General features: G+C 42.5%; 1 protein-coding gene across 1 annotated transcript in view; it reads left to right on the forward strand.

Annotated features, from left to right (window-relative positions):
* Positions 1–18,565, forward strand: part of CACUL1 (CDK2 associated cullin domain 1) — an 84,760-nt gene that overhangs the window by 40,730 nt on the left and 25,465 nt on the right. The window contains exon 5 of the mRNA XM_084633830.1: positions 13,135–13,237. Coding sequence (XP_084489956.1) covers positions 13,135–13,237 — 103 coding nt within the window. The remainder of the gene's footprint in view (positions 1–13,134; positions 13,238–18,565) is intronic.

Consider the following 18,565-nt stretch of genomic DNA (forward strand, 5'->3'; position numbering starts at 1 on the left):
ACATAACAATGTTATGACTTCCGCATCACAAGTCCCCTCCTTTGAGTACTGAGACCTCTGCACCAAGCCTCTACCAAGCATGGGGAGTATCCCTGCTGCCATGCCATTCCCCTCTGCTCTCTAGCGAGGGTTCAAACAGTGAGCCTGAGGAAGTGGTGTTGCAGTACTCCTCCCAAGCTCCATATGGTGCTCTTTACCAACAGAGCCCCAGGATATACCCACAGATGGTCCCATCATCACCATCCTGGTATGGCTATCCATGGGTGCCACTACCAGGTTCTATGCCACCACCACCTCAAAGGCCATATTGGGATCCTTGGGTGCGCACTGCCATCATGCCTCTCGACCTCTGAGCCTCGTCCGAGAACCCTTGAGGCACACTTCCCTCGGCCACACTATCCAGGGCTTCTGAATTGCCTCAAGACTTAGAGGAACAGGAAGCCAGTACTGAAGAGGAAGTGATACCAAGGACCATATCCTCCTCCTCCTCTTCAGACAAAGCTGTCATGGCTTCTCCACCATCTTTGGCAGATGACTTTCGTCCCTTCGGGAGCTAACAAAGAAGGTGGCTGACGTGCTCTAGATTCCATTGGAGGAAGTCAAGGATACCCACCATCAACTCCTTGGTACTTCATTCTTCAGCCTCCTCAAAGATCACCCTCCTGATTGAGGCCATTTTAGACCTGGCAAGGGACTGTGTGGCACACCCTGGCATCAATGGCCCCAACCTGTCAGCGAGCGGACAAAAAAAAATACTATAGCCCTGCCAAGAAAGCTGAATTCCTATTCTCCCATCCACCACCCAACTCCATCACACCGTCAACTCCTGTGGTCGACAACACCAGTCAAGAGCTTCTCCTATGACAAGGATTGGAAGTGCCTTGATCTGTTCGGTAGAAAAGCTTACTCAGCTACTCTACAATTTCGTATTGCCAACTACCAGGCCTTCATGGCAAAATCAGATTTCATAAATTACTCAAAACGGAATGACTTTATTGAAAAGATGCCAAAGCACATTGTGACTCATTCAAGGCCATTATCCAGGAAGGCCAATTAATGGCAAAGACGTCACTGCAATCTGCCCTCAGTGCAGCCAACACGGCAGCTAGCTCTATCTCTACGGCTTTGGTGATGCGACGAGTGTCATGGATCCATTTGTCGGGCTTTCCGAAAGTCCACGTGCGAGGACCTTTCCTTTGAGGGCATGAAGCTCTTTGCCAAGAAGACTAACGCTTCCCTTCACACTCTGACAGACTCCAGGGTTACCGGGAGTAACCCTCCTCTGGTCATTGGGTATCTATATACAGGGACAAAAGAGACTATTTAGTTCCCTGTCCCAACATAGACCACAGGCATCTCAGTACCAACTTCACTGCCACTACGAGTCACAAAGAAAGAAAGGGAAATCCTCTAAATGCAAACCACCTGGCCCACAATCTTCTTCATAGCCCTCTATGTCTAAGCACCACTTTTGATGGGCAGGTTGAGGCACCGTTAGACCACTCCCCCTGACTGACTGACTTAGCCGATGGCCAAGGATGTTTGGTGAGGTGCCAGCTATGCCCGTTTTATACCATCTGTGACTTTAACCGCTAGGACACACTGTCCCTTCGCGGCGGGCAGCCCGGGCTCGGCTGACGGATGCCCCAAGGTCCTAAACACCCGTGACTTTAACTGCTAGAGCTCAGAGCTCCTTCGCAGTGGGCAGTCAGGATTGACTGACAGGCACCCCAAGAGTTTGCCCTGTGGAGGCGGCACAACTCAATGCTAGGCTCTTAGTACTCTCACCTAATGGCCAGGCTTTATAGCCAAAACGGCTGAGGTTCTTTAATTGTGTTGGCTGCTTTACAGTAAACCAGAGAAACAAGTCAGGCTTATGCACAAATGGTTACCAAAATTTATTAAACTAGATTCTAATCATGTGGTTACAAAATTGCTAGTGCCTACTTATTTAAATGTAGAGATGTTACACACACACAAACAAGTTAGAAAACTGAAGCCACAATCCCAAAGAAAGAAAACAAAGTATAAAGCTCTATTTCAAAATATGTGTACACTAAAGATAGGAGATCAGGTGTGGGTGCTTCTTACCCTCCTTGCACGATTCCAGCGGTGCCAAGCCAGGATCTTTCACTCAATTCCGCGGAAAGACGAATAAGGGACAAGGCTTAGGGACCCTCTTAGCTGCAGAAGCCTTGGGAGGCTGTCACTTATCTGACCAGCAGATAGATAGTGAAAAGCACTCAAAAATCCTGGTGCTGTAGGTCCCATACTTAAACCTCTGTACTCCTTTATTCTCTTTCTCCTTTCTTATGCCAAATTGGGGCTGGTCTGTCTAGGTGACGCCAGCTCTCGCAAGAGTAGTTTACACTTGCAAGGGAGAGAAACAATAAGTTTCGACTACTGGACATTCCTTTTATTAGGGTAAATATTTTCCCACCTAGGATGTTGGGGTGTGTGCATCACGCTATTTAGTAGGGGCTAAGAGCCATGTCTGTCACAGCTTCTCTGTCTGCTGTGAGCCTAATCGTTGTATATGTTCCCAGAGGTACATTGTAGCAGCACACCTGTGCTTCTCACAGCTTCAAAGGCTGTGCTGGAATTTATGTTAAGTGCCCTGTTGTTTTGGCTCCCTTGTGTTCCCAGCAATGCTGGTCTGAGAGGGGGGGCTGGCTGTCTGGCTACACTGACACAGCTGACCATCATTCTATCCCCGTTTGGCCACCAATTGGAAGCATTCCACAGTGCCTAGGAATGCATGACATTGGACCGATGAGTCCTAGAGATCATTCGAACTGGGTACTCCATCCATTTTTACCTCCCCATTCCTCTCCACAACACCCTTCCCCATCCATCTTCAGGGACCCTTCTCACGAGAGTTTACTATGACAGAAGATAGATCACCTCCTCCGGTTAGGATCCATAGGACCAGTACCTAACATCTACGAGGCAAGGGGTTCTACTCTCGTTATTTCCTAATACGCAAAAGGAAGGGAGGTTGGAGACCCGTACTAAATCTCAGAGCTGTCAACAAATTTGTCAAGGCTCAAAAATTCAAGATGGTCACTTTAGCAACGACAGGAATAGGGAGACTGGTTTTCAGCCCTCAACCTCCAGTACACCTATTTTTATATCTCAAACCTACCAGCTCACAGACGATTCCTCTGGTTCGCTCTGGGTCACAACCGCTACCAATAATGAGTGCTCTCCTTCGGGCTATCATCAGCCCACAGAGTATTCTCCAAGGTTCTCAGTGGTTGCCGCTCATTTACATTCTCAAGGGATAGTGATCTACCTCTCGCTGGACGATTGTCCTCTCAGAGCCCAATCTCTTTGAGAGGCTCATCAAGTCACTAAAGCTACAATACACTTTACAGAACTGGGCCTACAGATCAACACCCAGAAGACAATCCTCGCTCCAGTGCAAAGCCTGGCATATATAGGGGCTGACCTTGACTCGTCATGGGTCAAAGCCCTCTTATTCCAACACAAGTTCCTATCCCTAGTCACACTCATAGACACTATTCAAAGCAGCCCACAAATACCAGCTAGAGTCTGCCTCCAACTCTTGGGGCATATGACAGCAGGCACAGCAGTCGTATCACATGTCAGGCTTCACATGCGATGTCTCCAAATGTGATTCATCTCAGTTTACAGACCAATCAAGGACAGACTGGACAAATCCCTGTTGCTACCCACCAGGATCAAAAACTCCTTAAACTGGTGGAAGGACCTAGACAATGTTTGCAAAGGGATCCCCTTCTCACAAACATCACTGTTATTGCTCCTCATCACCAATGCTTCACTCATAGGGTGGGCCGTGCATCAAAACGGCCTCACAATGCAAGGCAAATGGTCGCCTTCAGAGATATCCCTCCACATCAGTGAGCTGAGAGCGGTCAGGAAAACCTGCACCCATTTTCTCCCGCTGCTCACAGGATCACACACAGGCCAAGTTATCTGTCAGGATCTTTATGTATTACGTCAATTGGCAGGGGGGAGCTAGATAGCCCTACCTATGCACAAAAGTGATGAGCTTATGGAATTGGGACATCTCCCACAACATTATACTGTCTGCAGCGTACCTCCTGGATACAGAAAACTTGATAGTGGACAGTCTCAGTTGCAAATTCCCACATGACCATGAGTGGGAGATACACCCAACAGTACTTCACAACCAGTTCAAGTGATGGGGAGACATACCACCCAGTCTACACACCTGTTCGCCACTCACCTGAAAAAGAAATGTTCACACTACTGCTCCAGAGCGGGGATGGGACAGCACTTGTTGGGCGATGCTTTCCTCTTCCCTTGGCATAGGGACCTTCTCTACCTCTTCCCTCCATTTCCCCTACTGTTGAAGGTTCTGCTGAAAATAAAAAGGGATGGAGTTCATGTCATTCTGATTGCACCTAGTTGGCTGAGTCAGACCTAGTACCCTTACGTGTGTCAGCTCACAACGTACTCACCAGTCTCTCTCCCGACCATTCCGCACCGCTTGTCATAGAACAAAGAACATACCCTGCATTCCAACTTGGGGATTCTCCACCTCAAGGCATGACTCCTGCTTGGTTCTAACACCTAAAAAGCTCCTCCTGTTCAAGAGAGATACAAGAGTTCTGTTACACAGTAGAATATCCTTGACATGTTGTACTTGTACTTGAGGGGAGGGATAGCTCAGTGGTTTGAGCATGGGCCTGCTAAACCCAGGGTTGTGAGTTCAATCCTTGAGGGGGTTATTTGGGATCTGGGGCAAAAATTAGGGATTGGTCTTGCTTTGAGCAGGAGGTTGGACTAGATGACCTCCTGAGGTCCCTTCCAACCCTGATATTCTATGATTCGATTCTATGATACCTGCAGAAATGGTCCAGGTTTCAGATTTCGTGCATGTCCCAACACATCTCTCCAAATGCCATACATACACACTCCACAAAGTCGATCTCCTCATCCATCACCTTCCTCAAGAATGTCCCTATCTTCTAGATCTGTACAGCGGTGACGTGAGCATCAGTCTAAACTTTCGCAGAACACAGGGTGATCACTGGGACTCTGCCTCCTATGCCATCTTCGGCTCCACAGGACTGTTATCTGTAACTGACCCAACTCCGCAGTCCCAGCCCTCGAGAAGGAATACTGCTTGGGAGTCGCCTACAGTGGAGCACCCATAGGGACACGACTCGAAGAAGACGAAGAAGTTACCTTGTGCAGTAACCAGGATTCTTCGAGATGTGTCCCCCTATGGGTGCTCCACAATCCACCCTGCTCCCTCTACTTCAGAATTCTTGTCTTGACTCTGCAGTGGAGAGAGAACCGGGGAGGGTTAGCCTGTGTGCACTGGCTAGCCTCATGGCGCAGCATGTCTGGGCCCAGTGGACGTTGCACTGAAGTTCTCCAGTCAGCAGTGCAGAGGAGAGGCGCAAGCACACCTACAGTGGGGCACCCAGAGGGAAAAACACATTAAAGAACCATCACTGCATAAATAGGGCCCTACCAAATTCACTATCCATTTTGGTCCATTTCATGGTCATTGGATTTTTAAAATAATAAATTTAATGGTTTCAGCTATTTAAATCTGAAATTTCACGGTATTGTAATTGTAGGGATCCTGGCCCAAAAAGGAGTTTGTGGAGGGGTCACAGGGTTCTTCTTGGGGGGAGTTGTGGTACTTCTGTCCTTACTTCTGCGTTTCTGCTGGTGGCAGCGGCTCTGCCTTCAGAGCTGGGCAGCTGGAGAGCGGTGGCTGCAGGCTGGGATCCCGGCTCTGAAGACAGAGCCGCTGCCAGCGGCAGCACAGAAGTAGGGGTGGCCTGGTATGGTATTGCCACCCTTACTTCTGCGCTGCTGCTGGCAGGGCTCTGCCTTCAGAGCTGGGTGCGCAGCCAACAGCCGCCACTCTCTTGCTGCCCAGCTCTGAAGGCAGCAGAGACATAAGGGTGGCAATACTGCAACCCCCCTAAAATAACCTTGTGACCCCCTCCTGCAACTCCCTTTTGGCTCAGGACCTCCAATTTGAGAAATGCTGGTCTCCCTTGTGAAATCTGTATAGTATGGATAAAAGCACACAAAAGACCAGATTTCACAGTCCATGATGCTTTTTCATGGCTGTGAATTTGGTAGGACCCCATGCATAAAATGACATAGCTTCGCTTCCTAATTATGACAGGTTTCCGAGTAGCAGCCGTGTTAGTCTGTATCCGCAAAAAGAACAGGAGTACTTGTGGCACCTTAGAGACTAACAGATTTATTTGAGCATAAGCTTTTGTGGGCTACAGCCCACTTTATTGGATGCATAGAATGGAACATATAGTAAGAAGATAGATATAATATACATACAGAGAACATGAAAAGGTGGAGTAAGAGGCTAATTAATTAAGATAAGCTATTATCAGCAGGAGGAAAAACAAAAAAAAACTTTTGTAGTAATAATCAAGATGACCCATTTAGACAGTTGACAAGAAGGTGTGGGGATACTTAACATGGGGAAATAGTCAATATGTGTAATGACCCAGCCACTCCCCGTCTCTATTCAAACCCAAGTTAATGGTATCTAGTTTGCATATTAATTCAAGCTCAGCAGTTTCTCCTTGGATTCTGTTTTTGAAGCTTTTCTGTTGCAAAATTGCCACCTTTAAATCTGTTACTGAGTTGCCAGAGAGGTTGAAGTGTTCTCCTACCGGTTTTTGAATGTTATGATTCCTGATGTCAGATTTGTGTCCATTTATTCTTTTGCATAGAGACTGTCGGGCCAGCTTATTATCACTACAAAAGTTTTTTTCCTCCTGCTGCTAATAGCTCATCTTAATTAATTAACCTCTTACTCCACCTTTTCGTGTTCTCTGTGTGTGTGTGTGTGTGTGTGTGTATGTATATCTATCTATCTATCTATCTATATCTTCTTACTATATGTTACATTCTATGCATCCGATGAAGTGGGCTTTTTCCTAGTTATGATTTTCTTCAAATATTTGCATCATGGGCCATGATTCTATAATCTGATCTGTATGGGAATGTTCTAGCACCCGGGCAGGACTTCAGTAAAAAGAAAAGGAGTACTTGTGGCACCTTAGAGACTAACCAATTTATTTGAGCATAAGCTTTTGTGAGCTACAGCTCACTTCATCGGATGCATACTGTGGAAAGTGTAGAAGATCTTATTATATACACACAAAGCATGAAAAAATACCTCCTCCCATCCCACTCTCTTGCTGGTAATAGCTTATCTAAAGTGATCTCCTGTAAGGAGAGTGATCACTTTAGATAAGCTATTACCAGCAGGAGAGTGGGGTGGGAGGAGGTATTTTTTCCGATGAAGTGAGCTGTAGCTCACGAAAGCTTATGCTCAAATAAATTGGTTAGTATCTAAGGTGCCACAAGTACTCCTTTTCTTTTTGCGAATATAGATTAACACGGCTGTTACTCTGAAAAGTGACTTCAATGGGACTCTGCATGGATGGAAGGGCCCACTTGGATGGATCAGATTGTGGGACTGGGGCCACACCCAGTGGCCAGTGTTTAAAAGAAGGTACTTGTAACTTAAAACAGGAATAAACTAATGCTTAGAAAGCTTCATATGTATAGTATGAACCTAAGTTACTATTTAGCTTTTCAGAGTAACAGCCGTGTTAGTCTGTATTCGCAAAAAGAAAAGGAGTACTTGTGGCACCATAGAGACAAACCAATTTATTGAGCATGAGCTTTCGTGAGCTACAGCTCACTTCATCGGATGCATACTGTGGAAACATCTGATGAAGTGAGCTGTAGCTCACGAAAGCTCATGCTCAAATAAATTGGTTAGTCTCTAAGGTGCCACAAGTACTCCTTTTCTTTTTGAAAAATTTAATTATTACCATGAATGGCCTTTTCTGTATTGTCAAGTTGCATTCAAGTAATGTATTTTGTAAGGATAACAGTATTCGTATTTAACCCCCGCTTCCCCCATGAAGGAGTCAAACAACCTTTTTTCCTGAGAAATCTGTGGTACATCTTGAACGTGTTTTTGTTCCTGAGCTCCTTGGCTTGTCTCAGCTTGTCTCCTCAGTATGGCCTAACAGTGTATTTTGCTGTGGTTTGAATGTGTGTACCCACTGAAGTCAATAGCAAAACTCCTATTGACTCCAGTAGTACAGGATCAGGTCCCATGACATGTATGGGAGCATTGAAAATGTAGGAAGTATGTATGCTTGATCAGCTCAGTGTGTTTTCCCGCATATCCTGTAAGGCTCATCTTTATGAGGTGGTGGTGGTAGATTTCCGGAGAAGGGATTGTTGCAGGAGAAGGAATTCTCATTTCTTCCTTTTGCGAAGAGCTGTCATTTATGGTTTTAAGGTTGCTGTTGGTTTACTCTTTGTTTAGGTGTGCTTTTAGGCTGGGCTTTTCTAAGGATCTTAAAGAAGCTAAGCACCTAACTTCCACTGAAATTCGGTGGACTTGGAGTCCTCTGAAATCCCAGCCTTCTTGCACAACTAAACAAAGATCTAGCCAGCAGCAGCCTACATCTGAACTCTTTTGGCTCCTTTGAAAATCCCAGCTTTAAATAATTATCCAGGACACCTAGAACTTAGGTGCATCTTTTTTTAATAAATCCAAATAAAAATAGGATTCACTTCTGGATGCTTACTAAGGGTTTACTACACAACATGCTGTGGGACATAAACTGTGGAATTCAAGTTAAACAAACAAAACATTTCCTATTACTCCCTTAAATTTATAATTTTGGAATATTCTCCTATTTTTGTCTAGACTTTGATTATTCCTTTCTTACATGGATTTGTCCAAATTATGTCATGGCTGAGTCCCAGCAGTTGAAACCCCGTTACATCTCATGTCATGAAGTCAGTCTGAACAAAAGTGTTGGCCCTTCTAGTTTTGACTGCTGAATTTCATCACCACTACAATTCTTCTCAAATATTAGCATTCTTATTTTGGCACCTCCACAAACATTGATGCTCGCTGGATGGAGAATATATTGCATGGATGGTAGTAAAAGTGCTTTTCTTTCACATTTCCTGGTTCACCTTATTAGCACTAACTCAGGTTCACATTTGACATTTTAGTTGCAGTTAACTTTTACAAAAAATCTGCTGGTCTCTTCACTAAAGGGGGTAGGGGGGAGAAAACCCTCCTCCTTGGCCTTTCTGTACTGAAATATTTATCACTTACAGCATAACTACATTTGTGAGAAACAGAAAGTGGATATAGCATGTAAACAGCATTTCCAAGTAAACAAATAGATCATTTATATTCTGTAATATTGCCTGTATGATAGGATACATACAGTAATGTTTTCTGTCACAGCATTATAGAAATTAGAGATACAAAAGCCATCTAATCTTTCCCCCTTGTTGTTTCAGCAGTATTCCCTACTCCCCCCCCCATATTCTGTGTTGCTTTTCCAGTTATAAAACTTAAGTAATGGCATTTCCACCACTTTCCACCATTTCACCACCAAAGAGCGAGAGAGCATGTTGTCTAATTTGTTTAATCATGGCCGAGACAGACTTATTAGAATGCTTTGACTATCTTTCCCCCGCTGTCCCAGTCAGATCTGTTGTTTTCTCAGCTCGGTGTCTCACCCCACCCAGACAAAAATAGTTACTGCTGTGCTTGTTTCTGGCTGTCAGACATCAGCTGTCTGAGTTGGCATGGAAGGGAGACTCTGTATAGATAAATCACTTTAACTGGCTCTAGTCAGCTGGCGAAAAAGATAGGTAAATCTGACATTGCAAATACCATTAATGTAGTACTTTGGGTCTAGCTAGAGTTAGAGTTTACAGTGGCCTAGCTAGCTGATGGCTCCTATACCCGAAAAAACTATATGTTGCATCATTGGCTCCATGCAACTATTTATTGGGAAATTTCAGGGAACAAGGAAATAAGGTCTGACAAAGGGCACACTTGTTAGAACATGAATGTACCAATCTCTTTTAAAGTTCAGCAAAGGGTACATATGAATCTGATTTATGCATAATTTCTGTACTGTAATGCCATGACTAATATTAATTCCACCAGTTTGCATTATTAATTAATGTATTTAGGAATGTTGTACAAGATGTGTCAAGTCATCTCTCTGAAGTTATCAATTTGAGCCATGAATGTGATTTGATAAATACCTAGATGGTACTAAACCACCTTGTACTGTAAAAGACATCACTGGAACACTGCATCATTTTTCAAAACTAATTGGGACACCTACTAAAATTATAAAAATAATGGGATCAGATTAAAGTCATAACACCTTTTCTAATGAAGTATAAAAGACGTGTGATCTCTTATCATTGCTATCCTAATTAAAAAGAATGAAAATGCCAATAGCTATAGAGAAATTCTGAGTGTTTTCCTTAGGAAAACTGTAGAACATAATTCATAGTCCAAATCAAATGCAGTATCTTCATGCAGTAAGAAGACCAAAAAAATAAAAAAATAAAAAAAAAATGCCACCATGGCTAAATAGCACAGTAAAAGAGGCATTTAGAGGCAAAAAGGCATCCTTTAAAAATTGGAAGTCAAATCCTACTGAGGCAAATAGAAAGGAGCATACTCTCTGGAAAGTCAAGTGTGAAAGTATAAGAAGGCAAGCCAAGAAAGAATTTTGAAGAACAATTAGCTAAGGACACACAAACTAACAACACATCGTTTTTTTCAATGCATCGGAAGCAGGAAGCCTACCAAAAAGACATTAGGGTGATTGGATGATAGAAGTGCTAAAGGAGTATTCAAGGAAGACAAGGCCATTGTGGAGAAGCTAAATTAATTATTTGCATAGGTCTTCACTGCAGAGGATGTGAGGAAGATTCACACACCAACCATTTTTAGGTAACAAGTTTGAGGAACAGTCGCAGATTGAGGTGTCAGTAGAGGAGGTTTTGGAACAAATTGATAAATTAAACAGTAGTAAATCACTAGGATCAGATAGTGTTCACCCAGGAGTTCTGAAGGAATTCAAATATGAATTGCAGAACTGCTAACTGTGGTGTGTAACCTCTCACGTAAATCAGCTTGTGTACCAGATGACTGGATGGTAGGTAATGTATTGTCAATTTTTAAATTTTAAATTTAAAGGAGATCCTGGCAATTACAGGCCAATAAGCCTAACTTCAGTACCGGGCAAATTGGTTGAAACTATAGTTATGAACAGAATTATCAGACATGTAGATCAGTGGTTTTCAAACTTTTTTCAGTTGTGAACCTCTAAAAAATTTAAAATGGAGGTGTGGACCCCTTTGGAAATTCAACCTGTGGTCTATTGACTCGTACCATAGATGTCTTGGACTGAAAACTGACTGAACAGAATTTAGCTATAAATGTTGCACGTGCTCAGCACAGCATTTGACACGGCATGAGAAAGGACGCTAAACTGTGGGTTTCTATGGTTCTAAATGTTTGTTGCCTTTATCAAAATCAATTGGATTTAGGTATTTTTGCAAACTTTACCAGCATCGTTTGAGCAAGGAACCAAGGTGCTTTAAAACACTTAATTGTGGTAAATTAAATCAAAACAAACACTTCAACATTTCAGGTTTTTTTTCCTAAACTCATTTCAAATTTAGGACTGCTATTAACATAAATTACTAAACAAAATTGAACAGGAGTGTTTGTGGCACCTTAAAGACTAACACATTTATCTGAGCATAAGTTAGTCTCTAAGGTGCCACAAGTATTCCTGTTCTTTTTGCGGATACAGATTAACATGGCTGCTACTCTGAAACCTAAACAAAATTGGTGTTTCTGAAATATGGATTTGTGGTGGAAATGGCCCACCTTGATTTTCATACACATTGTAAGGAGAGTGGTCACTTTGGATAAGCTATTACCAGCAGGAGAGTGAGTTTGGAGGGGTGGGGGGGGGGGGGCGGAGGGTGAGAAAACCTGGATTTGTGCTGGAAATGGCCCAACTTGATTATCATACACATTGTAAGGAGAGTGATCACTTTAGATAAGCTATTACCAGCAGGAGAGTGGGGTGGGAGGAGGTATTGTTTCATGGTCTCTGTGTATAGAATGTCTTCTGCAGTTTCCACAGTATGCATCCGATGAAGTGAGCTGTAGCTCACGAAATCTCATGCTCAAATAAATTGGTTAGTCTCTAAGGTGCCACAAGTATTCCTTTTCTTTTTGCGAATACAGACTAACACGGCTGTTACTCTGAAACCTGTCAAAATAAATCTGTTTCTGGTCTATTTAATGTATTGCAGATTATGATTAGAGAATAGCAAGTGTATTCTGCTGTAGTATTTCACATTTCCTTTCCTCCGTGGTTCTACTGGGATGGTTGGTTTAAACTCCTAGTTATCTGCAGTGAGATTTATTCCTGGGAATAGGGTGTGTTGATTGGTGCTCCTTTTTTTGCTTGCTAACTGACTCTGTGGCAGCAAAGCAAAAATATTGTAAGGTTAAGTGTAAATAGTGGTTGTGTAGTGGTGGTTTTCTCTTGGAGTAGTTGAATTAAAAACAGTTTACGAAAAAGACTAAGCCAAAAACTTAAATCTGCAGGACCTCCCAACCAGATCATAATTTCAAAGTCAGTCAGTTTTGTTCATAAACTATTTGGCAGTCTTTCATGAAGACTTGTATAATCCTCATGAAACTACCCGTGCTGGCACAAAATCTGCTAACACTCCCTTGCCATGAAGCTGATGAAAAACACTTCAGATGTTTTTTATACACATGCACCCCCCACCTCACTCCTGTCCTTCAAAAACAAGTAAGTGAGTAGAATTTCGCAGATAACAAATCACATCTTAAACATTTTGATGCCTTTGATAAACACATTATTGCTATAAACATGATATCGACTCCTACTTGGGTATTGTAGTCTGTTCAAAACTATCATTAAAATAAAATGTATTTTGCAGATGCAAACCCCAATTCTGCAAACATGCATGTGCTTAACCTTAAGGATGTCTCATTGGCTTCAGTGGTGCTACTCATGTGCTTAACTTTAAGCATGTTGCATGTTTGTAGAATCAGGGCTCGTTTGTGTAATATGAATCAGATTAGCAAGTAATCTGTTTAGAATTCAAACAATAGCATTATTACAGTTTTTAAATTTGGACTCCATTCGGTGGTAAAGTATATTTGCTTAGTCTGCCATTGTAAAGTCAAATATAAAAACCTTTGTCTGTATTGTTTTCCAGAATAAATTTTACATAGAAACCAAGCTTAACAGAGACTTAAAAGATGACCTTATAAAGCTGTTTACGGAACATGTTGCAGAAAAGCACATTTACAGCCTAATGCGTAAGTAAATTTATTGGACTTTTCTTAAAATGGGGGGCAATCAGATTCTGTCGCAATTCTGGGAAACTATAATATTTTCAAGTGTAGGTTTTAGGAGAAAAAGCAGAATAGGTAGGAATAAAATGGCAAAGAACTAGAGGATTTAAATACAGATTCCAAGAACAGTACTTAAAATAAGATTTAAAGATAAGGGAATGGGTGCCATACTGTGGGGTTTTTTTGGGTCTCCCAGTAAAAATGCAGTGTAATAAGGTTGGTTATTTATAAAGGTATAAATTTAGTAATGTTCTAGGACAGTGATTCCCAAACTTGTTCTGCCGCTTGTTCAGGGAAAGCCCCTGGCGGGCCGGGCCGGTTTGTTTACCTGCTGCGTCCGCAGGTTCGGCTGATCGTGGCTCCCAGTGACTGCGGTTCGCTGCTCCAGGCCAATGGGAGCTGCTGGAAGTGGCGGCCAGTACATCCCTCGGCCCGCGCCGCTTCCAGCAGCTCCCATTGGCCTGGAGCAGCGAACCGCGGCCACTGGGAGTCGTGATCGGCTGAATCTGTGGTAAACAAACTGGCCCAACCCGCCAGGAGCTTTCCCCGCACAAGCGGGGAACCACTGTTCTAGGAGGAAGAATGAGGCATATTAGTGCCAAAACAACAATTACGCTTTCACAAACATCATTTTGTGTAGATGTCACTGTTCTCTAAGTACTTCATGCTAAAGATGTCCATCTTACGATTATGAGGACATAATATTTTATTGTCCAGCTGCCTATGCTCTTTTCTAGTTTCAATATCAAAATGCTAAGTAAAATGTGACTGGTGTGGTGTGGTTGGAGGAATCAAGTGCCCAGGTGTTAAAGAGGGTGTACAGCAAGAGGAGAACCACATCTCCCTTCCCACCCCACCAATTAAGAAAAAGTTGGGGGATGGACAAAGTAGTGGCTAGTGTAGCCTTAGTGTACCCACATAAATCTCCAAGCACAGCCCCTCTTCCCACCAGATACAAATCAAGACATCCACCCACACAACACAATCAGCATACCAAATAACCTCAAACACACACAGTCCCTTATGTTAATACAGATCACTCATTTGCCACATGCACAAATCCACACAACTCTCCGGGCATAACACAACCAGCACACCCAGTGTAACCAAACATCACTCTGAAGCATAAAATGTCTGAATCAGTATGTAGCATAGAAAGATTTACAAGCATGGTTGACCGTTCTTTTTGTTCAGAATATCACCGGGTTCAATGATCACTGGGATTCATGGTCTGTTACAATCCGGTTTTTAAGTTCTCAGCCTCTTTTTGGCTCTCTTATCACGCATTACTTTACAAATTACACCCAAACGACAGCATGGGCTTTCAGCTACTAGTGTGATTTAATTTAGTATGACCTTCTGTAAGGCAATAAGCTCTGTAGCACACTAGTTAACATTTTTAGAAAATAAATTTCTGATCTCTCTTGCCATATAATTTTTCTGTGAATTATAATTGCAATATCAAAAGCAATGTACAAATAACAGAAAAAAGAATTTACCAGGTAACACACGTGACTTTTTCCTTTGATTACCATAGGGTCTCTCTGTCTTTCTTCGCTACTGCTTTGTGATGAGTTGCAGAAATCAAATTAAAAGAAAATATTGGAAAAAGATAAAAAAAATAAAAAACTGCAGGAAGTAGAGAAACCTACTGTATGGCTTTGTGTGAAGTAGGGTTGCCAACCCTGAAAGATTGTCCTGGAGTCTCCAGGAATTAAGGGAAGCAGTGGGGGCAAAAGATCTATCTGGCTTTAAGATTAAACTTGATAAATTTATGGAGGAGATGGTATGATAGGATAACATGATTTTGGTAATTAAATATTCATGGTAAATAGGCCTAATGGCCTGTGATGGGATATTAGATGGGGTGGGATCTGAGTTACCCAGGAAAGAATTTTCTGTAGTATCTGGCTGGTGAATCTTGCCCATATGCTCAGGGTTTAGCTGATCGCCATATTTGGGGTCGGGAAGGAATTTTTCTCCAGGGCAGATTGGAAGAGGCCCTGGAGGTTTTTCGCCTTCCTCTGTAGCATGGGGCATGAGTCACTTGCTGGAGGATTCTGTGCTCCTTGAAGTCTTTAAACCACAATTTGAGGATTTCAATAGCTCAGACATAGGTGAGAGGTTTTTCGCAGGAGTGGGTGGGTGAAATTCTGTGGCCTGCGTTGTGCAGGAGGTCAGACTAGATGATCATAATGGTCCCTTCTGACCTTTGTATCTATGAATTAAAGGTTAATCTTTAATTAAAGATTGTCATGTGATGAAATCTCCAGGAATACATCCAGCCAAAATTGGCAACCCTAGTGTGAGGTGCACTGTTAATGGACTGCATTTATTTAGTCTCACCATTCAGCTTATTAGAACTAGGCCATTTAACATCTTGTGTTATATTTTTAAACCTTTGACAAACTTCTTACTGTGATCTGACTTTCTTATATCCTGACTGTAGTAGTGGGTTTTTTTTTAAAATCAAAGATTAAAAAGTGGTATCTTGACAAAATTTTAAACTTCCTACAGTATCCCTGGAAGTAACTGAGTACATGCATACAGTAGGGAAATTGAGAAACATCTTGCAGTAACCTTCACAAATATTTTCCAGTCATTCTAAAATTTAATGCCAGAATAAAGGAATTACCCCTTTATATTTTAAAGACTGTGTAACAAAAACAATATTATATCGTACCTCAGTGACTACCTACGGTTTGACTCAATATCTTTACATAAATTGCATTTTTTAATTTAAAAAAATAATTTGGATGTCCGATTACCTGCTACTACAGTTCAGCAAGACAATTCATGAGAATAAATGTTCAAAATAGGCATCTACTTAGGGAAATAAGGTAACTTTAATTTGAGGCCCTCTTGGAAGATTGAATTTTCTAATATATTTGAAAAAGTTTTGATAAGACGTTGAAGCTGTCATTTTTTTTAACACTTCTCCCCTCCCTCCCCAACCTCCCCAAACACACATGCACACGGCCAATCTATCAATATGAAAAATGCTTGGAGATTATATATTCTAAGCTCAACACAAAGGAATAACTTTTATTTTTACTTTTAAAATTTGTTCATCTTTTTAATGCATTTTTGTTGATGGTATCTTGTCATCCTATTTAAGGCTAAAAGTTGAAATTTCTATTTCAAATCCCATTCAAGAGGGGAAATGAGTGTAGTTTAAGTTTAATTGATTTGTAAAGTGCTCCTGCACAAAGGCACTGTTTAAAAAAAAAAAAAGGGATAAATGGTGTGGAGCTTTCTGCCTTTAATATGCTGTGAAGGCAAAAGTCCCATTGACTGAGGCTTTGTCTACACTAGCACTGTCGTTGGTCAGGGGTATGAAAAAACATACCCCTGACAGTGGGCTGCTGGTGAACCGGCTGTTGGGGGAGGCTAACTCCCAGCCCATCCCGTTCTGACTGAGGCCCCACCAATCATCCTTCCCTTCTGCCTCCCCTCCCCCACAGGAACCCAGAGCAACCCCGTGGCCTCACCGCAACTGCCCCAAGCACCCGCAGCTCCAGGCGGGCCCTCAAACCCAGCCTCGGAGCGCCACCAGCCCCAGAGCTCCGGGTGGCATGGCTGCAGCCCCCTCATTCCTGAGCTCTGGGCGGCACACCAGCCACCCCAGCCCTAACCAGCCTGGGCTATGGAAGAGCAGGAACTGGGAAGGAACTGCAGGAAGGGGTGGACCGTGGGCAGGGTCACACCAGGCTGTTTGGGGAGGCACAGCCTCTCCCAGACTATGATACCCACTGCCCATGCCCCTGTCGGATATAAGTTTCACAGACAAAAGCGCTGGTGTGGACAGCGCTATGCCGACGTAGCTAACACCGCTTGTAGGGGTTGGTTTAATTATGCCTGCAGGAGAGCTCTCTCCTGCCGGCAAAGAGGGGCTATACAGGAGACCTTACAGCCCAATAGCAGTACAGTTCCACAGTGTAGACATAGCCTAAAATAGGGCCTGCTTCTGAACCCATATAGTTGGAGGTGAGAAGAGAATAATTAGAACTCTGATCTTACTTGGAATCCTCTAACACACCTAGGCAGTTGGGGGTGCAATGGGTTCTGAGTTAAAGCCTGTAGTTGAGCCAGGGGTTGAACTTGAGCTGCTAACTAGTGTTAAAAGCTGAATTGATGTGTCTTCGCTGCTATTTTGATCAGAGTTAAGAACACGCTTTTTATGTAGCGTAGGCATACCCTGAGTTGTTGTTTGTGGTGGGTCTGAATTGAGAGTCACTGAAGGAAAAAGGAAACACCTGCATATGGGACACAGTCTTTTATGATCAGTGCAGGATGGGGCCTACACTCATCCTTGCTTTGCAGAAAAAGCATAAAATAAATGAGCTTTATGCAGATTTCTGGCCATGTTTTGCCTGTGCTCATACCCGTTCAACCTGATTGTCTTCGCAAAAATACATGGGTGTAACTGGTTGCAGACTTTGGCCCTTAGTGTGCTATTTCTGGACATAGTATCATAATTTAAAAAAATACTATATAGATGCGCATACACAGCTGTGTACCTATGTATAAGTATATGAAATTACACAAACAGAAATAATTGTCATGTCAGAGCTCTTTAAAGTAGAGCCACATAAACTGAGTGAATAGAACCATATTATTTTTCTTATGCGAGCTAAAAGCTGGCTTCATTTGATAAGGCCGCTATATTAAATGATTAATGGAGCATTTACTAAATGCAAAACTACTTACCTGGGTATAACAAGGAGAGATGAAACATCTTATTTACACAAAGCTTTGGTGGTAATGAGTGATGCAGATAATTTGTTCTCTTTTTATTTCATGAAAAAATCTTGTTTGTTGTTGATGGCATTTATGCATGAGATTATTATAAGTAACAAAATCCAGAAATGAGTAATAGTCACTAATCTAAACCACAATCACTTTCTTTATACTGTAAACCCAAATACAGGTCATTTGAAAGGCTTACTGTTGTCATTCTTTTCAAACGCACTAATAAACAAATCTCCAGTCCTTCACTTTACAATAAATTGAGATAGAAGATCGTCTTGTTCCTTCATGCGCTGTGAGAGTGATATGTCCCATTTGAAATGATAGGAATAAAATGTTTTCTGATAATAGAACACCTATTATCCCTCCCAGTTTGGTCACTGACATTTTAAAGTGGATTGTAGTTCAGGAAGCCAGGCTTTTCTACAGGTTTAATTGGAAACCTCTCCAGACAGTCATGGCTTACAGCTATGCCTTGTGTCCAGAAGAATCTTTAAAAGTTATTACTTTGTTGGGTGACATCACTGTTGACTGATGGCATAA

This window comes from Lepidochelys olivacea (assembly GCF_965140295.1).
Source record: "Lepidochelys olivacea isolate rLepOli2 genome assembly, chromosome: 7".
NCBI classification, from domain to species: domain Eukaryota; kingdom Metazoa; phylum Chordata; order Testudines; family Cheloniidae; genus Lepidochelys; species Lepidochelys olivacea.